This window comes from Grammomys surdaster, unplaced genomic scaffold (genome assembly GCF_004785775.1).
Source record: "Grammomys surdaster isolate TR1022 unplaced genomic scaffold, NIH_TR_1.0 143, whole genome shotgun sequence".
Lineage (NCBI taxonomy): Eukaryota > Metazoa > Chordata > Mammalia > Rodentia > Muridae > Grammomys > Grammomys surdaster.
The window spans coordinates 2,236,583-2,262,760 of NW_021604601.1; the positions used below are offsets into that span (position 1 = coordinate 2,236,583).

Sequence of the window (26,178 nt, forward strand, 5' to 3'; positions counted from 1 at the left end):
GGTTCTCAGTTGGATGCTGCTCCTTTCTCTTTTTTATTTCCATGGAATGAATGATCACAGTTAAGCAGGGCAAGCTGCCCCTTGTGTGTTAAGCTGCTCTGGAAATGCTCACAGTCTCAGAGGTCAGTCAGTAACTTTCACTCCAGCCATGTCCAAAAAACCGACTAAATATGAGAAAGCTATTTGTCATTGTAACATCCGGACATATCAGTTTTAAATATAACAACAGTTCTCAAACTATGGGTAGTAACCTCACTGGAGACTGAAAGAACCTTTCACAGGAATTGCATATCAGATATTCTGCATGTGAGATATTTACATTCTGATCCAAAACAATAGCAAAATTACAGTTATAAAGTAGCAACAAAATAAATTTATGGTTGGGGGTCACCACAACATGAGGGGTATGTCAGAAGGTCACAGCATTGGGAAGCTTGCGAACCATGGAAATATAACATTTACTCTGGTCCTCCAAGACTCGAGTACCTGACAACACAATATAAATTTAGTTTATCCTGAAAAGGTGAACCTCTCTGCCACAGATTTTAATAGTTCTAACACTGTTCTAAAGTTCAAGATCTGCAGTCTCTTCTGATACTCAGGACTTCTAGGCTTGTGAGTCCCTGAAAACAAAGGAAATAAAAAGATGCATACTTCTAATACACAATTATTTACTCGTTGCTCTATTCCTCTATGTCCTAAGAATTTAACTACTCAAAAATAGAAACTGAACAGAAAATGAAAACAAAAAATTTATCTAATTTATCCCTGCATTAAATAGTAGGGTCTGAAAATGATGCAAAAAAAAGTCTTTAAGTAACAATAAAGTGATGCTATGACTCAAGAAAAGACAAAATAAAATGTGAGAATGTCAAATCCAAGGTGAGGATGAAAGGAAGCAGAGCCTTCAGAGGTTAGAGAAGGAAATGAACATGAGGCACATTGAATCCAGACCAGACTGAGAGCATGGCAAGGCCAGGAAACACATGCTGACATTTAGTCATCATACCTCGTTACTTTAAACCTTCGACATCTTAGGTATGCGACACTACAGAGTCACCATCCTTTTTAAACCATAAAAATACAGGCTCAGTTAACCATAGCTAAACACAGGAACACACATACTGTTGTAAGCTTACCAATGATTATTATTTATCTAAATTAAGAGGTAACATATAAAACAGACCTACGTCTTTGCAACTTACTTTAAACAAGGTACATTATCACGAAGCCCATCAGATGAGCTGCTACTGGTAGACGGATGAGACTGAGGAGGAATGGCCTGAGGGTTGGAGCTGCCCACAGGGGTAGACAAAGGTGGCGGCTGCTCACCCTCTGGTGTTTCCACATCATTGATTTCATATAACAGTCGAACTTCAAGCATCTGTCATAAAAGAATGGCTGTTAAACTATTCCTAAATAGTTAATACTCATTGTATCATAATATACCAGAAAGAATACTTTTAAAGGTTAAAAAAAGCTATATTTAAAAGAAAAAAATGGAGTTTTAACTAAACTTTTAAAAATCTGTGTACATAGGTGTGAGTTCACACATGTACATACATATGCATCATGGCTGTAGAATATATTGAATACCAGTAAGTTGATATTCCTTAAATAAAAGATATAATATACTTAAAGATCCTAATAGTCCATTTATATATATATATATATATATATATATATATATATATATATATGTATATGTATATATATTGCAATTTTTCACAGAACAGGTGGTGATATAAATACTAACCTGCTTCCAAAATTTTTATGCAAAAGCAACTGTAAGAAGTTTTTAAAGCTTAAAAATATCAAACAATTGACATGGAAAGAGTTATGAGGCAATTACCGGAATGACTTCTGTAAGTACTTCCTGTTTGCTGAATCTATAAATGATGACATGAGCTGACACTCCAGCTATGCACAGCATTCTGCTCTCTGGGCACCAGGAGATGATCTGAATGGCATATGGATCTTCATCTACAATGTCGGTGTTCTGTCTGTCGTCTTTATTTCTTGACTTTTCAAATACTTTAGATGTTTTTAATTTATACAGTACTTGTAGAGTTACTAGAAAAAAGTTTATTACAAATTTTAGCTAAAAAATCAAAAATTGTTAATTCTGCCCTGCCACCCTTTTCAGACATTTCCTGCTCATCTTCATTCCTCTGTGACTGACTCCCTGCCAACCATTAATCTCTCTCTACCAAGGGCCTAGTAGAACCTCCATACTTTGCTGGGATTATCCACAGATTCCACACCTGGCTAGAAACCAGAGTGGGGAACAGCAAGCAAAGAATGGAACAACCACCCAAGACAAGATCAAACATTTACACTAAATAAGTATCTACACTTCAAGAGTCATGACTAAATATCTAGATTTTAGTGTAAAATCACAAACATGAGCAACCATGGCGATATGCCTCCTTCAGGAGGTAGCAACCCTGTATAACAGACACGCAGGAAAACAATGTAACTGCAGCATAATACAGGGATGTGACAACAGCAGCTATGAAGATTGTTCAAGGACACTGAAGAGGAACTGAATGCATGCTTCAATGAAGACTGACAACACAAACAGTTCAATGAAACAACGGGAGCCATTCAAGACATGAAAGTCGAATTTAACACAGAAATAATAAAACTCAAGAAATGCAAGCTGAAATAAAACTCAGAAAGTCAAACTAAAATTTCATCTACAGATAAGAAGACTTGGAATAAAGAATGGTCTTGAAGGAAAGGTCTTGAAGGCAAGTTAGAAAACTGGATAGTTCAGCAAAAGAAAATATTAAATCTAAAAAAAAAATCCATAACCAGAACATCCAGAAATCTGAAACACCATGAAAAGACACAATCTACAAATAATAAGACTAGTGATGAGAGAAGAAATCCAGGTCAAAGGCTCAGAAAATATCTTTAGCAAATCCATAGAAGAAAATTTACTCAGTCTAAAGAAAGAGATTATCAAATTATGAGAAGCATATAGAACACCAGATAGACAAGACTAGAAAAGAAATTCCCCACAACATATAGTACTCAAGACAATAAATGTATAAAACAAAAAAGGATATTAAAAATCCCAAAAGAAAATGAGCAAATAACATAAAGGCAGACATGGGAATAACACCTGACTTCTCAGTGGAGACTCTGAAAGCCACAAAGCTCTGAGACCATAATCTCTGAGAATCTACAGATGCCAGACTAAACTACCATATCCACTAAAATATCAATCACAATTGATGGAGAAAGAAAAACATTTTATGATAAAAGCAAATTTAAGTAATTACTATCCATCAATACAGCTCTACAGAAGGCACTACAAGAAAAACTTCAGTCTGAAGAGAAGGTTAACAGTATCTAATAGGACAATGGAATAAACAATACTAGAACAGTCCATCAAAAGAGGAGAAGAAACCAAACAAGCTTTGATACTACTATAAGATAAAAGTAAGTTACAGACAAATCATTGATAGCTCTCAACTGTAATGGTCTCAATTTCCCAATAAAAAGACATAGATTAACAGAATGGATTAGAAAACCTGATCCATATTTCTGATACATCTAAAAAATACATCTCACCATCAAGGATAGGCATTACCTTAGGGTAAGGATAGAAAATGTATTCCAAGAAAATAGACCTAAAAAAGCAAGCTGGTATAGCCATTTAAATATCTAATAAAATATGATTTTAAACCAAAAATTATCCAAAGAGATATAGAAGGATGCTCCATATGCATTAAAGAAAAACCTTATGCATCAAACACAAGATCACCCAAGTTCAGAAACAGTTCTAAAACAAAAATCACATATTGATCCTCATACAGAGATAGTTGGGGTAGGAGACTTCAATATCACATTCTTGCCAATAGACAGGTAAACCTGTCTATTGAAGAGATAATACTGGAGCTAACAGATGCCATAAATCAAATGGATTTAACAGACATCAAAGTGCATCTGCTCACGTACTAAAGAAGATACTTCGTTTTCAACAGCCCATTGACATTTCTCTAAAATTGGCTACATGTTAGGACACAAAGCAAATCTTAACAGATATAGAAAACTTGAAACAGCACTTGCACCCTATCTGATCACCATGGACTGCAGTTGGATAACAAAAGAAATTGCAGAAAGTATATAAACTCATGGGAATTGAACAGGTTATCACCGAATGAATATTGGGTCAAGAAAGAAATCAAACAAGGAAATTAGAATTTTAAAGCTGAATGAATGAGAGAACACAACACACCCAAACCCGTGGGACAGTGGATCTAAGAAGCACACAAACAGCACTAAGTGCTACACTAGCAAACCACAGACATCTCATATTGACAACTTATCTATGACACACTTGAAAGCTCTAAAATAAAAACTAACAAATAGTACTGAGGAAGAGTAAATGCCAAGAAATAAAGACTCAAGCTAAGTGGAGATATCAGTGAAATAGAAACTAACAAACCTAACACAAAGAATCAATACGGAGAATCAGTGGTTCTTTGAGAAAATTAACAAAATTTTAATTAAATTAATCAAAAGACACAGAAAGAAGATCCAAACTAATAAAATTAGATATGAAAATGGAGATATTACAGCAGATGGGAAATTCAGAGAATTATAACGACATACATAAAATTTGTACTCCACTAAATTAGAAATCCTAAAAGGAATGGATGAATTTGTAGATATAGATGATCTACTAAGGTTAGAATGAAATAAACAACCTAAAGAGACCCATAATCCATAATGAAATTGAAGCAGTAATTTAAAAATTCTCAACCATTTAAAAAAAAAAAAGGCTTGAGGTCAGATGGATTCAGGACGGGATTTTACTAACATTCAAAGAGGAACTAATACCAATCAATACTCCTTAAATTCCACAAAATAAAACCTAAAGAAATATTTCCTAGCTTGTTTTACAAAGGCATGATTACTCTTATAAAAAAAACCATACAAAGACTCAACAACAGAAGAAAGAAAATTAAAGACCAATATCCCTTGTTTGGTTTCTTCTCCTCTTTTGATGGACTGTTCTAGTATTGTTTATTCCATTGTCCTATTAGATACTGTTAACCTTCTCTTCAGACTGAAGTTTTTCTTGTAGTGCCTTCTGTAGAGCTGTATTGATGGATAGTAATTACTTAAATTTGCTTTTATCATAAAATGTTTTTCCCTTGTAAACATACATGCATAACACTCAATTAAATACTTGCAAGCTGAATACAAGAACACCTCAAAAAAGATTATCCACCTTGAGCATATTGCCTCTGCCATCAGAGTGCTGGGATTAAAGGCATGTGCCACAACTGTCTGGCTTAAAATAATTTGGAGTAATAAACAACTGCTAGAGGTATTAGCTGATTTCAAACTGTATCATAGAGCTGTGTAATAAAAACAACCTGGAGTATTGGCATAAAAACGTTGATCAAGGAATATAATAATTAAAGACCCAGATATAAGTTCACATACCTACAGTGACACTTAAGTTTTTTGAAAGAAGCCAAAGATGCACACTGGAGAAAAGACAGCATCTGCAACAAGTGGTGCTGGCCAAAGTACATAGTTGGATGTAGAAGAATGAAAATAGGTCCATATCCATCACTCTGCACAAAACAACTACTGCAGAGGTTAGGTAGTTAATGGACCAGGAACCGGGATGGGAGGAGAATTTCCAAGGAAGGGGAAATATCATTGAGCTACAAGCCCTGTGACCTACAACAGTGACCTGCCTGCAAGGTATACTGGTGTGATAGTGGCACAAATGGTTTGAAAGTAACCAACAATGTTTTCTTTTAATTGGATTTAAGGCCTACTCTCAGGGCTTGGAACCTATACCCAACATGGAACCTATAACTCAAACTACTAAAGCGGTCAAGAACTTAAGACTACCTAGGTCATGAGCCCTGGGGGGGGGGGGGAAACTACTGCTATTATTGTGATAACAAGAATAAATTGATCAGTGCTATATCCATAGATCAGTGCATTACTCAACTCTGATCTGAGAGCTTCTTTTTGCAATAGACAGTAACTAACAAAAGAGACCCACAATAAGACAATGCGCAGGGATTGAAAGACTTTGGCACTCAGCCATAAATAGATTGTCTTTATCAAACCCTTCCACCCAAGACTCCAAGGTATCAATGCACATACACACTCATAAGAGACTGTAACAGCTGCACAAGACCTGCACTAGCTCAAGCCAGACCAAGTCCCAGCATGGAGAAAGGGAAGCAGACACAGAATCTATCAAATCATCAAAATCAGCAAAATCATCAAAAGCTATTTCCAACTGATACCTGCTGCAAAGGAGAAAACCAGTATCCTCCAGTAGGGTGTCACTGGGTGTATCAGTCACACTCCAGGGCAGGCTCCAGGCCAGAAGTATTTGGCCAGTACAAAATAAACTCCATTGTGTGTGTATGCACACTTTTTGATTTGTTTTGTCCTATTGATTTTTGTTTTGCTTTTATTCCTTATTTATTTCTTATTTTGGGGGTGGGCAGGAAGTTTGAGGAGTTTGAAGGTCGGGGATCCAGGGGGAGTTGAGGGAGGGAAAGAACATGATCAAATATTGTATGAAAAATTTGTAAATAAAAAACTCCATCAAATCATTAAAAATCAAATATAATGGTTAATCATATTATGGAAGAAAAACAACCTATACTTACCTAAATATTTTGATTTCTCTATCTAGTTTTTAATATATTATACACTCAGACATTTCCATCCTCACAAAGGATTTAGATAACCTAAAGAAAAACTATAAAAGGAATTTGGCACAAAATCTTTGGTGTAAACACATGGAGAACACATTACATTTCCTAAAATGACATTCTATGTAAAACGGTTCTCTTCGAAAGGCACCAGTATTATCAAACATCCTGATAAAACCCTAGCTCTCCTGAGGTAAGTGACTCCCAGAAGTGCTTGCTCTAAGTGGTCTCTAACCACCACAGCTGTATCTTCCCACGTTTACTCCTGTCTAATCATGAGCTCACACTTACAAAGACAACAAAACCCTTTGTAGTATTAACTTAGAATTAGACACAAAAATTTTCTGATTTGGAATATATTTTCACTTCTATTTTTAACTTCTAAAGAGAATTTCTGAGGATTATTTGAAAAGATTGGAACACTGTTGAGAATTATTATTTGGTGTACTAATAACATTAAAATATCTTCACTCTTAAAAATTCTAAACGCACATAATGAATAAAACAATAAGTTAAGCTGATAACCTGGTATTTCCAACTCTAAAGTGGTTTCTATGGTTATTTAAAGCATCATGTATAGGGGCAATGGCCGTGGAATACAACAAGTAGTCAAGTCTTTGAAGTACTTACTTGCAGAAGCATCCCAGAATTTAACAGATCCATCAGCATGCCTAGGACAAACAAGACAGAGAAGAATATAAAGAGAAGAATAAAAAAGGAAAAAAAATTGTTACTTTTTAGCAAACTTATTCACTTAGATGAGTAAAAGGCAAAAATCATTGTAAATCAGTGAAATCTTACAGATAACTTTTCTATCACATTGTAGCATAAAAGAAAGCTTTACTGAGTGAATTAAAATTCAAACTGTCATCAAGCACATTAATGATTACTGATTTAATTGGTAAGAATATACTTTTACTTACCCTGTGATAATTATTTCTGGGTAACTTTGAGCACCCAAGCCCCAATTACCACCATTGATGGGCCATTCCTATAAAAAAAAATGAATGTTGACTTAGAAATATATATTCTCTATAGCAGATAATTACCATACAATATGGAGGTATATTAGGAAGATATGAACATAGTACACATAAGTTACTTCCAAAAAATAATTTCCTAAAAATTTAACAATGTTATCAACACCTCAAGGAGACAAATTTAAGATAGTAACATGTTAAATTAAACAGTGAAACTCGGGTTTGGTACCTTTTTGCTGTAACCTTGACGTTTCTGTCTAGCTCCAACAGAATAAAGTGCAGGAATAAGGTCCACAGGACAATCAGCAAAATATTCACAACATGTAACAGGGGACTCGTGTATACTCAAAGGGTAGGGATTCTCAAATATAGGGTATCTTTAACAATAGGAAAAAGAAAAACGCATTAACACATTGTAAGCTATGATTAACACAACCATGAAGACATTACTATACATTCTACTAAGATTACATTGATTTGATTATGAAAATGTGTAAAAACACTGAAGAGTTTTATTACAGAATATGCTCTTTATCCACCGAAGAACAGAAAGGCTGTGGTTGCAGCTACATCCCACTGCCACACACAAGCTGCGTGCTACATACACACTTGTCTCATGTGCTTCTCATACCTAATTTATGATACAGATTCCTGAACAACAAAGGCTTTCAGTAACCTGTCAGAACCAGGTGAGCTAAAAACTAGCTCAAACAGAAGTTGAAGCTGCCGTGAATCAATGAGCTATGTGTATGTCAACCAAGTACCTTACCCTTCTACAGGTACAGCTACCATAAATTTCAATTCATTTTTTTTTTCGAGACAGGGTTTCTCTTTATAGACCGGGTTGTCCTGGAACTCACTCTGTAGACCAGGCTGGCCTCGAACTCAGAAATCTGCCTGCCTCTGCCTCCCAAGTGCTGAGATTAAAGGCGTGCGCCACCACCGCCCGGCTCAATTCATTTTTTCCTCCATCAGTGTAAAACCTCATCCAATATTGAACGGAGAACACTTGTTTCGTGGGTCAGTCAACCACAGATATAACATGAGTGGGCTGACAGAGTATTGAGCAGAGCACACTTGTGTGTCTCGGGGGCATTTCCAGAGAGGACTAATGGGCAATGGGCGGCTCACCCTGGTAGAGCCATCTCACAAGGCTGCCCTGCCCCAGTGGACTCAAGGAGAGGACCTGCTGCGCCAGCAGCCCTGCCTGCTCTCTGGCTGCCAAGAGACTGTGAGCCTAACAACTGCTTTATGATATCTTCCTGCAAAGATAAGATGCTGCCAGTGTGAGCCACAGCAATGGATGGAGCCCTCTCAAACAATGAGTAACAACAAATACTTCCTTTCTTAAATGTTTACTCTCAGGCATCTGTCACACTGGCAGAAAGCTAATACATTTTAGTTCAGTAATAATCCAAATTATAATTACACTTTTCATGTTCTTTGGATATGAAGTCAGACACACTACTGGTGAGCCAAGAGGTTACCTCATTTTATAGCCATGTAATTGATTTATCAAGATAAACAAGCATTGCTTTAAAATTATTAAAATGTTAATGTGCTTAAAAACCAAAAACAGAGCAAGGCTTCTTAGAATGAGACTAGTTAAAGTATCTTTTTAAAAAGTGGAAACTAGCTGAGTCACGTACAAAGTACAAAATGACTATTTTATATATATTAGATTTACTAATTTGTCCATTGCTAATAATACTAAAAACAAATGATAATTAAGGGAAAAACCTTTATAGACTATGAGTCCAATCATTTTTACTTTTACCCCCAGACAAAAGATAAAACACACCCAAAAAGAGAAGTAACAAAAATTAACTTTCTTCTTTTTTTAAAATATCTTCTCCTCTGCTCCAAGGATCTAGGATTTCATACATCTAATTGACAGTTCTGCAAAACTAAAACCCCTTCTCCCATTTGACTTGAATAGTATTTTTCCTGATTTAATCATATCTCAGTTAGAACACATGCAACAAATTCCATTGTTCAAATGAATTACTTAGTAGATGAAAATAAAGAAAAATACATTAATAATATATTTTTCTACGGATGTCATACAGAGTTATTTTTAAATGGTCTTCTATAAAATAAAAACCAACCAACCAAACAAAAAAGCCTTATAACAAATAAGTACTATAAGTACGAGCCTCTAAGCTGAGATGTGCTCACAAAACAAAACCAGCAAACAGTACCACTTACATATACTAGGTTTCTCATCCTTAGTACCGTTCATACTGGGAGAAGTCTTGACTTGGAATTGGAAGCCTGTGTATTGTAGATGTCTGAAGTATATTTGTCTTTTATCCACTAGATGCCAGTAGCATCCCACTAATAAAGTATCTGTACAGAAACTGTCTAACAGTCCCTGGGGGCAGAACCACCTTAGCCTGAGGTTTACTGTGAATGATGCTGTGCTTCACTGTCATGTGTTGGGAGAAAATAAGTAATGTGTAGTTCCCTTCACAAGACAGAGTATTCCTGACAACAGGTAATAAATAGAGCAAGTACCAGGAGTTCTTACAAAGAGCTGATAGGGTAGGGATTTACAGATCAGAGATGTCTGTAGAGTCTAGAAAAGCCATAAATCACATAGTCAAAGTTGTGTGGATTCTGATGACAGTGAAACAAGAGGAGGGTTTTGGCTGGCAAAGCATTGTGCAAGAGAAGATATGAAATGTGATCTATTACACACAGTGCTGCTATCCCATAAGTTAAGGCCAGTATGAGAAGCTAGCAAGAGAGCAGCTTAGAAATAATACCCACTATCTTCGTAAAATAGCAGGCAGAGTAGTTAAAACAATAGCAATCAGTAGTTTAGAGTAATTAGGAACATGATGCAGGTTCTAGTGAATCCGAAAGGAATCTGGCACAATACATCACAACAGACTGAAGAGAGGGACAGAGAGTAAAAGGGTCATCAGAGGTAACCTGACATGGGTCCATTTTGGACAAGCTTTTTATCTACGGCTTCAGCATACACAAGCATGAAGTAGAAATGTAAGAAACTAAAGAAACTCTGAGCTGAGTAACAGATAATCACAATTCATTGCACATGGAGAAGCTGAACTGGTGCCTACAGGAGCCTTCATCCCTACGTACTAGTTTCTTTGGTACTGGAAGGTCTACTGCATGCTACTAAAGGAGAGACATAAACACCAATCCAGCCACAAACCCTCTGATCTGCAATGGGATCCTGCCTGAAATGCATTCTCAGGGAATGCTGGCAACAAACTTTGTGAGAATAAAAAACATCTGACTTGACTGAAGACCCACTATAGAAAATAGAACCCACACCTGACACTGCTTGGGTGACCAAGATCTAAGGTAAAACCAAATAATACTGATCCAAAAAAGTAGTAATAAAATGACCCCTAATTAACATTGCCCTATACTCACAGACCAGTGCTTTGCTCAGGCATCATCAGAGGAACTTCCTCTTGTAGCAGATGGGAACAAATACAGAGACCCACAGCCAGACATTATGCAGAGAACGAGAGAACTTGGAACGAACACACAGCCCTAAATGGGATGTCTCCATCAAATCCCTCCCTTCAGAGCTCAGGGATCTCCATGGAAGAGGAGGCAGAAAGAGTAGGAGCCAGAGGGGATGGAGGACATCAAGGAAACAAGGCCTTCTAAATCAACATAAATGATGTACCTAGGAACTCACAGAGCCTGAACAATTCTGTACCAGATGACATCCCGGAGCTGAAAGAAAAGGACATATGCCCCAAACTCTAAGCCAGGTCCCATATCTTATTGCTAACCACCTGCAAATGAGTATATGGTCAGCAGAAAACTAGTCACCAGTGCCTATGATGGCTCATTGTCTCATAGTGTCATGTCATGGCTGGGCTTTTCCTTTTATTTTTAAAATTATTATTAATTTTATCTCATTATTTTTATTGTATTTATATATAATTTTTTCTTTTCTCTTTTAGCCTTATAGGTCTTTTGTATATATATTATGGCATTAAGCTTAGTGTTTTTATGGGATACCTGTGTGTGAGAACAGTGGGTCTCTGTCTCTTGTGTTTCTCTTGGGTTCTTATCCTTCTGTTTGTTTTGTTTTATCTTATTACATCTTATTATTATCCCTTAGAGGAGTCTTTTGTCTTCTAAGGAGAGACAGGAATGAGTGGATCCAGATGGGAGGGGAGTGGGGAAGAAGTGGAATGGGAAAACATAATCAGGATATATTAAGTGAGGGAAACAAACTATTTTCAATAAAATGATAAAGAGAAACAGAAGAATCTATGATATCCACTATAATCAATACATTTCCGATTACTAGAAATGTGAATCTGGAGCACTAAAAAGAGATCATGTTTATAAATATAAAGTTTTAGTGGACTGTAATTCCTTAATGTCATGCTAAAAGAGGTCTTGTGGCTTCCCACACAGTAGCGGAGTTGCTCACCCAGTGTCCTTACCCATTTTGTGCAAGGTCTATCAGCACTAAATCCTTTTCCAGAAGAACAACCACAGCATACGGTTCCTGAAAATCTGCAACAGGAGAACACCCTCATGAACAGATTTTACAGACTCCAGGGGCAGCCACAGAAAACAGACATCTAGTTGAGCTCCTGTTTCAATTTCTTGAGTGTTTAGCATTTCCATGGGCTCAGAACAATTCATATAATTGATATGTCTTGGATGAGATAAATGTACAAAGTACTCCATTCAAAATTCTTATATATTTGTAAAGAAGAGTAAGACAAGAACCCCAAAGAAATTCTTTTTGATATTATATTTTCAAGGACGTGGCAGATACACACAATTTAACCCTGATCAGTTATCCTTATAGAATCTCAGAATAAGTCGATAGAGTTCTGTAATCTTTTTCATGTTAGTTAATACATGTCTGTTAATAACTACAAAACGAATTGTATCTTTGAACTTCAAAAAGATCCAAATAAAATGAAAAGACAGATAGATGTTTAAATGCATTCTGTGTTAACCTGTCCACGCTGTGGTGCCCCTAACTGCATGATTAGTACCAGTCTAGATGTTATCCTGAAGGAATATTTTAGAAATGACTAGCAGTCAATTTGGAATGCTGAACCAACCAGTTACTCTCAGAATGGCTGGGGCTAAACCTATCAGAATAAGGTCTTAGGGACAGAGACAGCTTTCCCAACAAAGACAGAATTCTCTGTGAGTTTTAAGCCCAGCACTACTCCCTGAGATTCCCACATGTTTCAGAACCATGACTTTAACTCATTCTGGACTTTTTCAGACTGTTAGTCCTGTAATCCTTCATGCACACACACATACCTAGTGCAATCCTTTATGTATATACACATATGCCTATATTGGATTTCTCTGGAGAAATCGAGGAAAATATTGTCTTGCAGAATTTAAATTACTCAACATGCTCAGTGCCTGTCTTTGAGTGGTAGTTAATATCAGTGTACAGTATGGAAGCGATAAAGTGTACTGAATAAAAATCAGCTGAAGTAAAACTGACCCTGTTATGAAGGCAGAATGCTTTCCCCTAAAGCATTACATCCAAGGAATATGGGAACCCCATTATGCTTACTGCAGCATAAGGCTCCTTTGAATGTTAGTATGTATGTACAGTGAGCCTTACCATTGGGATATGGCGTTTCACAGAGTGTGAGAAAGTCAACAATTGAATAGTCCATTTCCAGCACTGCCGTGCTTTTCCCATGCATCACTGTTAAGCAAGGTCTTCTTCCCACGGTATCATAGGATAAGCCTCCTGACAAAATAATAAAAGGTTCCCTGGAAATAAAAGACATAGTATGTTTGCAAATATCTGATGGGCACTATTTTTTTGCAGCATCATATAGCTATTTAGTGCTAGTATCCTCTAAAAAAATATATTTCACATAATGGAAAAGTTATATGTAGAATTTTTAATGTGGCTAAAGTCAAACCTAGTTTGCTAAAAATTAAACTACAATAAACATGGGCACGAGCCACACTTGACTGTAGGCCTTCTCTTAGTCCTCATTTTATTTCCTGTGGACAGTCGCCATAAAGGCTTCTGTGAGTTTCTGAGTGGCTTCTACTTTGGTGCTAACAAGGCTACTCAACAAATGTTCCCAAGAAAATCTCCTGGCACCAGGTAGTTACAGTATGTACTCTGAGTATTAAAGGACATAGCAAGAACTGTACTAGTTATAAACCACTTTTGACAACTGGGAAAGTGTCATTCAAATATTTTCTACAGGTGTTAATGTTTTCCAAGAATCTCCTCTACTAACGCTGAAGTCTTACACCACATTCTATGGGCTGTCTGCCTCTGTAATTCTCATGTTTCCAGTACACAACACCACACCTGCCCTCACTATACATATTAGTCACCATGAATAGTACATGATTTATCTACACCTATGTTATAAAAGCTACTCCTAAGTATCTTTTCATATATCACAATATGGGTACACTTTTTTAAATCCTAGACTTGATTTGATATTCCTTTATATGAAGTTATTTAACATGTAATGTGCATATAAATCATTCAAAATTGCCTACATATAAATTTTAAATTTTTTTTATAATTTTAGAAAAATTATTAAAAAATTGTAAAAAGAATTTTTAGAAAAATTATTCTAAAGGGTTTACTTTATTTTCAATGAAAGGTCTATCTATGAAAATGTGCACCTGAGTGCAGGTCCTGGAGTACGTCAGAGAAGACATCATATTCCTTGGAGCTGGAAAGCAGGCTGTCATGAGCTTCCTGATGTGGGTGATGGGAACCAAACTGTATCTTCTGTAAGAACAGTATGTGCTCTCAACTGTTAGTCTCCATCTCCAGCCCCTCATTTGTAACGTTTTAGTATCTAGAAAAAGCTTACTGTAAGGCCTGCATATTTATTCTCCATGCTATCATCCTGTTTCCTTCACCTCTGTGGAACGTTCAGTCTTTAGACCTACCTACCATCAATAGCACACGGTGACATGCAAGGGTACCAGGGCCAGGCCAGGAGCTCAAGCCCCTGCATTCACATCCTTGCTCTGGTCTCCTGCAAGCTGGATTTCACATCAAGGAAACAGAGACATACATACTGACAGGTATGTAACCCTCCAACTACTCCAACCAAGCAGTACTTGCCCCTCAGAACATCCTGTGTGAGCATTACCCGTTATAACTGTCGATGCCATCAAAACATCACAACTACACATGGCAAAATTTCCCTTATGGAACATGTACCAAAATATACACATAAATTAACAATACAACATAAAAATTGAAACCTCAAACATTTTTATATAAAACAAGAATATATTCACTAAAATACAGTTAGTTAGATAAGCAGCTAGATAGATATCTTGTAAGTAAATGATGAAAATTTGTTCTTACTTAGGGCACTTATTCAAAGTATAGAGAATGTGAGGGACTGAACAGAATACCTGTCTCTCTCTATAATGGTTTTGTTCACTCTCACACACCTTCATTCCTTGTTTGCTTTATTTTCCACAGTACGTATGATTGAAAACTAATTTGTTTTGCTCATTTTCTGTCTCATCAAAATATACTTTCTATGAAGGCTTTTAAAAAAATATGTTATTCTCTGCTTTATCTATAACAGTGCCCACCACATTAGGAAAAGTTATACTGTCCTTGAAATGTATTAACAAAGAATATGTTTCATTAACCATTTTCTACCTATTATTTATAATCACTATTATTGTGATTTGGATAATATTATTTTTCTGGCTAAACTCCAAAAATCCAATTTCAAAAATTTGTCCTGAATAAATCTACACTCCTATAGCCATTGTTTCAAACTCTAATCATTGTGTGGCTATCATTGTAGTGAGCAGATACTCTTTAATTTTCTTGTACTTATCACATACAATGAATAAACAGAAATTCATCTCTTTTGTACTTTGCCACTACTATAACATACAACTAAATTTAAAAAAAGAGTTAACTGGTGAATAAATATTTCTCAATTGTTTACAGAGTAGGATCCATGGGTAGTTTTTAGAAGTGGTAAATTCAAGAATTATATGTAAGTATTTTCTTTACATACAATCGATAAACAAACAATGATGTCAGCACCAAAGGTATGAGAAGAGAAAAGCTAGCTGCATTTCAAAGCCCAAAACCATTCCTGAAGACTAGTTTAGTTAAGTGATCAGTTCACACAGTACTAAGTCAGGAGACAGCTTTGTGTGAGAAAACAAGGTGCCACAAGAACACTCAAGGTGTTCATGGTAATGGGATACATAGCTCTGAATCCAGAAAAAATGCTGTGCACTCTATTAGGATCTATGGTGTTAGCCACCGCCTTTCCAAACCTCAATTCTTTGTGTTGGCTTTATATAATACTTGGAAAGTTCTACAGTTTTTTTATTTGCCTAATCCAACTTTGAAAGAGTCCAATCAGAACTTCTACTACCCTGAAAGCCTTTCTTGACCCATCCATTCTCACAAGGAGTCTCTCCTGCAAGATCCTAAGAATCTTTCCCACATCCTGACTGCCTGTACTACCACCAGTGACTGCCAGTGTTTATCTTCTTTCCAGTAATCTCTGTTACTTTAGACCCTGACTAGATCACAAATATGTACATAAATGTGAAACAGTGTGTGAAAGACATTTTAAATACCACTAAAGGATAACATTCAATAGCTCCCATGCCCTCCTTATCTGTCTACGGTATGATCCTTGGACTCATCACACCAGAGCAAAGAAGGCACAAGAAACAGAAGACTCAAGTCAGCCTCCTGTGAAAGCCAGGACCAACATTCATACTAAAGCCAAAGAAACTCAAATAATTAATAAGAGTCATGTAGTAAATAACTCTCTGCCTTAAAAAATAATGAAGAAGCACATCGACATCAGTGAGCGTATAGTGTACTTACTAAACTGGAAATGTAAGCGTATACGTTGATAATTAGCCCGCCTAACAGAATATGGGCCATAATTAGCACTCTATATTATTCATTAATCAGACACGAAACTCTACACTGTTAATTTTATGTAATTATCTACATTACTATGTGTATTACTAATCTTTTAAGTCATCAACACTTGCTTTCAAATGGAAAGTACAATTCTATTTCATAGAGAAGACAACAATCTCTACTGTAACTCATCAACATCTAATCTAGGTGCTCTGATGGAAATATATGACCTTATATCCTGAATCAAAAAGTTATGTTTACATCTATTTTGTGGACTACACAATAATATTAAATAAACTTGTGAATAGATGTGTTTGGATAAGTGACCCCAGAAGGTATCATACCCTATTCTTCCTTTTTGAAGTGATGTTTACTCTGTACTAATGTACACTGGTAATACTAAGCTTTCTTTTATTTTAGACAGGTACTCAAGAGATTCTCTGAGTCCTAGTAAAGACCCCAAATATAGATCCTTGAACAATGTTGGAACCATTAAGACTCTGTAGATTATCTGAAAGACCAATGTGTTTTACACAAGATGAATGGAAGTAGGTTATGGTTTTCAGAATCGTCTCTTTGGTTTTCAAGTCAACAGGGGGAAACTTATGTCTGTTAATCTAGGTTGTCAATTTGACAGCATGTAAACAGCTGGGTGTGGCTGAAGGAGTTTTGCAGTGAGACTTAACTGTGATGAGTTAACTCCCCCAGACTATGGGGGGCGCTGTTCTACAGGTGCTTGTCCTGGAGTTAAAAACAAGTGAGAAAATGTGCAGAGCAGAACACAACCATTCATCTCTCTGCTTCCTCATGCTGCACAAAATATGACCACATATGTATGTTCCTGTTCCCGCAGCCAGAGCTGCTCCCACTCATCGTAAGGACCCACCATGACGGCATGGCTATACTAAATGTGAATCATAACAAGTCCCTCTTCTCGGAAGCGTTCCTATCAGACATTCTGTCAAAGCAACAAGGAGCCAACAGAATGCACAGTTTCTTGTTTTGTTTTTTTGTTTTGTTTTGTTTTCTTTTTTTCTTTTTTGGTTTTTCGAGACAAGGTTTCTCTGAATAGCCCTGGCTGTCCTGGAACTCACTCTGTAGACCAGGCCAGCCTCGAACTCAGAAATCCTCCTGCCTCTGCCTTCCAAGTACTGGGATTAAAGGCATGCGCCACCACTGCCCAGCTAGTTTCTTGTTTTGTTTTGTTTTGTTTTGTTTTGTTTGTTTTGTTTTGTTTTGTTTGAGATATCTATCACACAAAACCTCCCCAGGATTTAAGAAAGAACATCTTTTCTGTCATCTATCCTTTGGATTCACTCTATGACTTTTCCAAGTCTTCATTTTTAGATTTTGCAGTTTCAACATCCCTCTCTACGCTCCAATATTTGTGCCAAGAGAAACCTTCACTAATTTAAAATAAAAACAAGAAATCATGTCTCTTAATCTTGGGAGACATGCCTGATTTTTATACGTACTCTCGAATTCAGCGAATACATGTCTTAAGCCAAGATTTTATACCATAATGTATAAAATTTTGTTTCCTTTTTTCCATATTTTACTTAATTTTTTTCAAGTGTATATTATGATAGAAAGTAACATATCTCATTGTGACATTCCATCTACAAACACACTTCATACTTCCTGTTCCCTTTATCCTCCCCTTGACTTCCTCCCTCTCTTTGCATTTTCTGTTAACTTCCTATAGAAATTTAAATTGAGATTCTACTTACAAGAGAAAATGTGAAATATATGTCTGAACTGAGTTATTTTGATTCCCATAAAAATCTCCAGTTACATCCATTCTCCTGACAACGTCATAACTATGTCCTTTATATTGAATATGATTCCATTGTGTATAAACATAGTATTCTCCTCATGTGTTGATAAACCTTTAGGCAAGTTCCACAATTTAGCTATTATGAGCAAAAGTAATCAATATAGGTGTGCAAGTCTGTTAAACATTTATTTTTGGATTGATTTTGTTCTTTGACAATTACACACACACACACACACGCACACACACACACACGTGCATGCTCCTGCCCACACGCGCATGCACACTTACACACATGCATGAACACACATACATGCGTGCACCCACACAGTATTATGAATAACCCACCCATCCATGCTCTCTTAGCTCCCTCCCACTCTTACTATTCGCATCTGTACAAATCCATTTCCCAGATTCATGACTTGGTTTTCATTCTGTGACTCATTTTGTTGAACCATCTCTGTGAGCACTGCTTGGCACCTGGTAGGATGTCTAGTATGTGTACAACGGAAGGCAATGACCTACCTCCCTGTATCTATCAGTCATATTCAGTTCAGTGATGAGATGTGTAACTCTCTGTTTCCTTCCACCATCTCTGCTGGACTGTTGACTGATTTATACTTATGCAGACCCAACCAATGCAGGCACCTAGAGCTGCTGTGCATTTCTGACTGCAATGCCTGTGTCTTGCCAGGAGACAGGTTTCACTGTGCCTCCCTAGAAACTCAAAGAGGCTATCTTCACATTTGCAGTAATCAGTAATCTTTCCATCTCTGTTGCCCAAACTGAATTACAAGTGTGTGCCTAGTATTGACTTATTGTTTGGACATATATCCCAAAGTGGTCTGTAATTGAATATTTGACATTGATTTCAAGTTTATATTCCAGTCATGCCAGTCTATATGCCCATTAGGCATAAAGGGTCCCCTTTCCCACATCCCTGTGTCAGCATCTGCTGTTCTAAGTATGTTGAAAATAGCCAGGGTGTAGAGTGGGTGGGGCTTTAAAGTGAGACAGCTGCTTTCATGCCTCATGCTTTCACCAAGTCTAATACTTAAACAGATATATGTAATCAATAAACAGAACCACACACAAACACACACACACATCCTAGAATAGAAAACTGCGTATCTCAAGAGCATATTTCTGAATACCCCAAGAAAGAAGGAAAGGAGAAGGGTCCTCACTCCTAGAATGACTTCTAAGCAAAGAGAAAAAAAATGTACAAGGTCCCTGAATGGATGATGACAGTTCCATAAGATCTCCTGATTTGCCAATAGGAACTGAAGCAGCAGGCGAGCAGGGGCTGGTTTAAGGGTCTCAATCTAATCAAAGAAGAAAGCCACGAAGCAAGGGAAAATAAAATCTTATTTAATTTATTGAATTTTCTATCCCAGGTAGGAGGAAGAGGGGTGGGGGTGAGGAGATAGTTAAGGGAGATCCTACTGATCACATTAATAGCTCAGACAAAAGCCTGCCAATGAGCAATGCATCCTTTTAACATTTCCCTTTCAAATCTGTGACAGGATCAGTGCTACTTTCCTTAGTGTAGAGAAACTGCAGCAGCCAGCAGCAGCTCAGTTTGAGGGAGGCAGCAGGCTTATGCACTGAGGGCAGGGTCTGGGCTTGCCCCTTTGCAGAGTTTAACAACCTCACCTCCATGGTGCACATAAGCACAGATTATTTTTTCTGGTTTGTTTCCTTTTAGATCTTCTGCTGCTGTTGCTTTTGCTCTTCCTTTTCCCTATTTTGATTCTTTTATGATATGGTAAATATGACAAACTATAGCTGTTCGGTGCCTGAAGCTTTCTTAATGAAAAAAGGTTTTTTACCCACTTGTAGGTTATTATGTACTGGGTAATGGGTAACTTTTATGCATACATGAGCAACTCAAGAAAGTCATCACATCCATTCTACATGAGTGTAAAAAATGATAACATCTAAGCACAAAGCAACCAGATAATTCTGTGTCAAAGATCATATAGTGAGGGCTTCCAAGCTCAACTGAATGGATAATTCTTTCCCCTGGATGTCAATGAAATTATTAACTGTTTCTGAATCGATTCTATATATTCATACTAGATCTCACAGGAAGGCTAGAAATGATGAAGACATACATAAATAAGAATAATTTTTCTTTCTTTCTTTAAAAAAAAGTCTATGGCCTTTTCTCAAAAGAGGTCAGAGCAAAGCTGAGTCAGATGACAGGTTAAAGAGGGAAAGAGGGCAGGCAGCTCCAACACCCTTGTTTACAAACTCGAGTATGAAAATGTACCAACAGCATCAGAGTTTCTTACAAAGTAAATCAAAACTGGTCTCTGGCTCTCACTGCACAGTTTCTGATTTAATGCCTGAGTGGATTGAGGGACAAGCCTCAGCTAACCCTGTTTTTGGTTCAGTTCCCTCCATTTGAGGACCACTCAACTATCCTATACAGATCGTCCGTCTTTAGATACCTTGGGTAAAGACAACTATAATAAGTAAGACGGAAGTAAAAATGCCTTTGGAAGTTAAAGAGAAGCAAAATTCCCAAAGAAATACTTTAAAAGTTTTTTTCTAAACACACATATTAGATTTATATATTCAATACAGCATTTCATACATAAAATTAAGACATTTAGATTGTGGGAATCAACTAGTTCTTACGCCTACTTCATCTCAGTGTCATCAGAGTATCTGTGTTAGGATATCACTGACAACTTTGTTCACTTAGTAAGCTGCATTCATTTCTGGGACTGTCAAACAGTCTTATGAAATTTAATTTCTGAATAGAAGACTCTTACCTATATACAGGATAGAGTATATTTTAATTATTCCCCTTTATCACTTTTCCATACTTTTCACACTAGCAAATATATATTACCATTTCCCTGGACCAACAGAATATATCATGTTTGGTATGAAAAATAATTCACTTTCCAACATGTACAGTTAAACTGCTAAAGACAGAAACCAATGGGTAATTGATGAAAGCATAAACCTTAAGACCAGATTGGACTATTTCACAGTAGGGCTTCAAACTCAACTATGTAGCCTTGCGTGATGCTGGCACCGCCCTGTATAAGGAGCATGGCCATGAGCCATCTTACCCAGATCTCGTCGTCTTGAACTCCACCTTGAGGATAGGCTTGCATGGCTCTGGTTTCTTCCCATCCTTCAACTGTTTTCCTAAAATATATTTTCCTGCATTAAATTCTAGATGACTCTATGTTCTTACATTGATAATTTATAAACTGAAAATTAAATATAATGAAACCCACCATTAGACAAAATAACTCTTAATTTCATATATGTATAATTACTGAGATAAAAATAAAATTTAAGGAAACCCACCAAGAAATGTCTTAAAACAATTTAAAACATTTAGTACAAAATAAGATATTTCTTTTTTTAAATAAGATATTTTATAGTGATGAAGTTAAATTACTGTGTGAACTACTATAGAAAAAGCAAATAAATTGAATAGCCTAATATTTATGTGATTAAATCTTTGCAAGAGAAAATGGTAGTCTTCCAGAATGTTAACTGTACCTATAGATAAGCAAAAGAGGACTTCAGTCTGCCTCGTGAATAAATATTTAAAATAGCAAAATTTGAGAAAAAGAAGTCTATCACATTTTCACCTAACTTCCCAGGGCTGCAAAATTGTTAAGAAATTCAATGACATCTCTTCTAGAGAAAATCCCATGGATCTATTATGATCAAATGATTATAAACAAAACAATTGCTATAAACACTTTCATTACTTAAAAAATATTATTATTCTTCATCTAATTTTAGAGGTTCATGTCAGAAACATAAAAGTCCAAGAAAATGTAAACATCTATCCTCCTGTTTTTATTTTTATTTTTTAAAAATCAGATTAATTACTCTCAGCATCATTACATTTCTTCTAGCAGATCATGGAAATTGGAAATGGTCTCAAGGACCCTTACAAACTCACACTCCCCACTCTATGTATGTCCTCCTTCACAACATGAGCCTTGGGCCAAAGACCCTACCACAGTCTGTGCAAGTCATGCTTGCTCTTTCTCTTTGTCCTTGTTCAGCAAATGTGTGTGGATGTGTGTGTGTGGTGTGTTTAAATATTTCTCCTTTCACACTCTCTGGCTTGTATTGGGTATCCAGTAAATATTTAATGAACAAGTTCTGGCTATTTCTTTGGGATAAGTTCTGAGGAAAAGGACATTTGAATAAATTATTTTCCAAGTCTGAGACCTCATGTGTTTCCATTGGCAATCTAAAGGCCAGTACCCCAGGGAGACACACAAATAGTAATACTTACTATTAGGACATTAAAGTATATGAAACAAAATTGAACCAAAGAAGATAAAAGCAGACAGGTCAATAATAATACTTAATAACTTCAATACCTTAATTTCTAGAGGACAGGAATTCCTATGGATAAGGGAACTGAAAATTAACAAGAAAACTGAAGCTTCTAATGTTAATTAGATCAACAGACATCTACAAAGCACACCACGTAACAAAACAAAATAGACAATCTTAAGTACCTTTAAAACATTTTCAAAGCAGACCTCATTAGGCCATAAAAGAAATCTGGGTGTCAAGGAGGACACCCAGCATTGACTTCTGAGGTCTACATGCATGTACATCCACATGCATAAAACACACACACACACACACACACACTTAAAAACAAAAATATAAAAATCATAGGAAGTTAAGTACTGAAACTGACTCAAGAAGAAGCAGTCAATCTAAATAGATTCTCGAACAAATACAGATTAAAAATGAGAAAGGAGAAAATGAGGCTTAGCATTTAGCTCAGAGGCAGAGCACTTGTCTTGCATATTACGTTTTTAACAGAACCGCTACAAATAAATACGGAAGCGCTCAGGCTTGGCTGGCTTCTCTCTCCACTTACGAACCACTGTCTTTCTAGATACCTTTGCGGATATTTAGTAAACTGCTCAGCTTTTAGGCATAGCAACTGCATGTCTGAATATTCCCTGGGCAGACAACCCTAACGCAGTCCTGATTCTAAGGGAGAATGTACAGGACAGAACCGCAGCAGCATGGCAGGCATCTGAAGGGGTCAGGAGGGGGTTGTCAGTTCCCCTGAGCCTCCTGATGTGGGTGCTGGGAACTAACTCGGGTCCTCTGCAGGAGTGCTGCACTCTCCATGGAGGGGGCTTTCCAGTCTCACACAGCTGGCAACATTCAGAGGCCATCATTTTCTGAGCTTTTAGAAACTAGGTTTGTAGATTTTCTATGAAAACTAGCTAAGGACAAGACCCTTAACTCTTTTCTTCTCAATTGTCTTTTGAAACTGCTTCGATTGTGTTTTAGTATTCAGTCTTACAAATTTTTATTCATTTGTAAGTTATGTGTTTCTCCATGCACAAATCATTTTTCATGCACATTCTTATTTTTTCCCAAGTTGAGTGTTTTAAATGATGTCACTGGCCCAAGCAAATGATCTACATCTAATTCTAAAGAAACCAATTCCTAAACATAAGAAATGCTCTTGCTCTGATTTTATTAAGTACATATAAATTAAAGAACATGCCTTGACTCACCACGTTCCCACCGACATTTATTCCAGAATTTCATCATGCGTATCCATTTTCCCTGCCAATGCTGAAACTGTATTTATTTACTCTTAATTCAGCTGCTCACTAACTGGCAACCTGTCAGGTCATCTTGATGTATCACCATAAAAGCCATGATTTTAAGATGTCAATTTTATGTGTAGTACTGAAAAGCCATTTACTAAGTCTTGGCATGAGGTTCATACTTTTTCATATATTCTAACGTGTAGTCTTCATCATACACGGCTCTGCTTTCACTGCCTGCTACACGTCAGAACTCTACCCGTGCTAGACACTATAGTTTCTGATGATGCCCTGCTTTCGATGTGTTTGTACCTTTATGTATTCTCACTAAAATAATCTCGCCCTGCTCTTTTCTGCTTCATAACAACCCTCTCCTTAAAGATTATACTTACATGTCCTGAATTTGTGAATGATTTCTACCTATCTTCAGTCCAGAACAGCATGTGCATCTGCCTTTATCAACAACTATTAAAATGTTGGTAGTTATCAGTTTATAAGGCATTTTAGGTACTGGACCGTGAGCTCATCAAGGCTAACACATTTCTAGTATTTCACCTCTGAAAGACTGGAGGTCCTCAACCAATTTGTGTTGAATAAATGTTTGTTAAAAAAGAATCTGACAAAAATTAGTATATAACTGCTAATTTCACTAATTAGAATGAACTGAAACAGTTATAATTGCACATACATCCTCAGTCTAGAGCAAAGTCCAATATGATTTACACAAGTTGCACGGCTATTGGGTACCTGGAATGTGGTCAGTCCAAGTTTAGATGTGTTGCGAATGCAAAACACGTACCAGATTTTAGAATTTTGAAATATCTCAATTCTGTGTGTTAGGTTACATGACAAAATACTTTTGCATACAGAGAAGAATGTGAATATCTCAGTTTTGTATGTGTGGTCACATGATAAAATGGCATTTTTACATATTTAGAGTTAGATAGAATTGGTCTTGTCTGGATTATTTTACTGATTTTAATACTACTGTTAGTATATCTTAAGTTACCTAGGCAGTATGAATTATATTCCAAATAGAAAGTGATTTTCTAACAAATTAATTGGCCAATTGGAAAAACACACTGCCGATGCTAATAATGTTATTTTAAAATAACTGGCTTGGAGAATTTGCCTTTTACTTAGTATAGAAATCAAGTTCATTTAAAGCAGGTGCCTAGGAATGTCATAATATCTGGACTTCGCCTCTTAGCTAAGACAAGAAATACAACTTATGATATATTTCTAAAAGTCCAAACTCCTCTAAGCCCCAAGCACTGACAGGTAGCAGTGACTTGATGTCTGCAGGCGAATCGTGAGAGTTTCAGGATTCTGAGAAGCCCAGAAGCCAGATGATGGCTGCAGCTGGAAAGGTAACACAAGACTATCCTTGGGAGCTGGCATACAGGATCATCAAAATCCATCCATGTGCTCACTCGTCTGAGTCTTTATGAGTCTTTGAACTTAAATACAAAAATGGAGGAAACTATATAAACAATGAGTATGGTTTTATTTTTAGGCTCATTGTGAATTGCAGGTAAATAAATAGGATCTTTTATATATTTCACCCTTAATATATAATATTGATTTTCGTGTACATAGACCTCAATTTTAGTTTTAATTCAGGGACCCTTCACAAGGATAAAAACTCCCCTGTCTGTACTACTGGTAAACTGTTGACTGCATGAATGAGAATGCTCTAGAAATTTAAAACACCTAGAAAGTTAAGACATCACTTCCTCTTGACGTCTATTGATTGTGATTGTCCAGTATCTCCATTTCCTTAGGGAATCAACTGATTCTGGTAAAGCGGACATTACAAAAATTCTCAACCAATGGTACTTCCCCCCAGCCCAGGGCTACAATACAGCCTGTGTGAGCGCCCTGGCCCAACAAATCACTTAAGCAAGATGACGGCTTCAGAATAAGAACAACCATGGCAGCACTGTCAAAAATTCTCTTCTTAATAAAAGCTGTTCTGTCACAGCAGAAAAGCAAACCAAAAAGGAGCAGCAGAGCCTAGCCTAGTTTGCTGCACAAAACACTCTCTGCAGATAAATGACTTTGCAAAGGGAATTTATGAAGCAAAATTCTCCTCAATTTCCACATGTTGATACACACTTGCTATCTCATCTCATTCATTTCTTCCACTGTACAGCTAATAAAACTGTTGCATAGAAATTATCTTCATGGTACGCGTGTGTGTTCATGTTTCTATCTGTACGTGTACATGTGTACATAGAAA

At 36.6% G+C, this 26,178-nt stretch overlaps 1 protein-coding gene across 3 annotated transcripts in view; it reads right to left on the bottom strand.

The window, feature by feature from the left end:
• Positions 1-26,178, bottom strand: part of Stxbp5 (syntaxin binding protein 5) — a 145,525-nt gene that overhangs the window by 50,669 nt on the left and 68,678 nt on the right. For all 3 annotated transcript variants that reach the window (XM_028764346.1, XM_028764345.1, XM_028764343.1), the window contains exons 9-16: positions 21,447-21,525; positions 13,293-13,447; positions 12,133-12,205; positions 7,920-8,067; positions 7,634-7,701; positions 7,341-7,381; positions 1,853-2,073; positions 1,206-1,384 (exon numbers count right to left, since the gene is read on the bottom strand). In XM_028764346.1, coding sequence (XP_028620179.1) covers positions 1,206-1,384; positions 1,853-2,073; positions 7,341-7,381; positions 7,634-7,701; positions 7,920-8,067; positions 12,133-12,205; positions 13,293-13,447; positions 21,447-21,525 — 964 coding nt within the window. The remainder of the gene's footprint in view (positions 1-1,205; positions 1,385-1,852; positions 2,074-7,340; positions 7,382-7,633; positions 7,702-7,919; positions 8,068-12,132; positions 12,206-13,292; positions 13,448-21,446; positions 21,526-26,178) is intronic.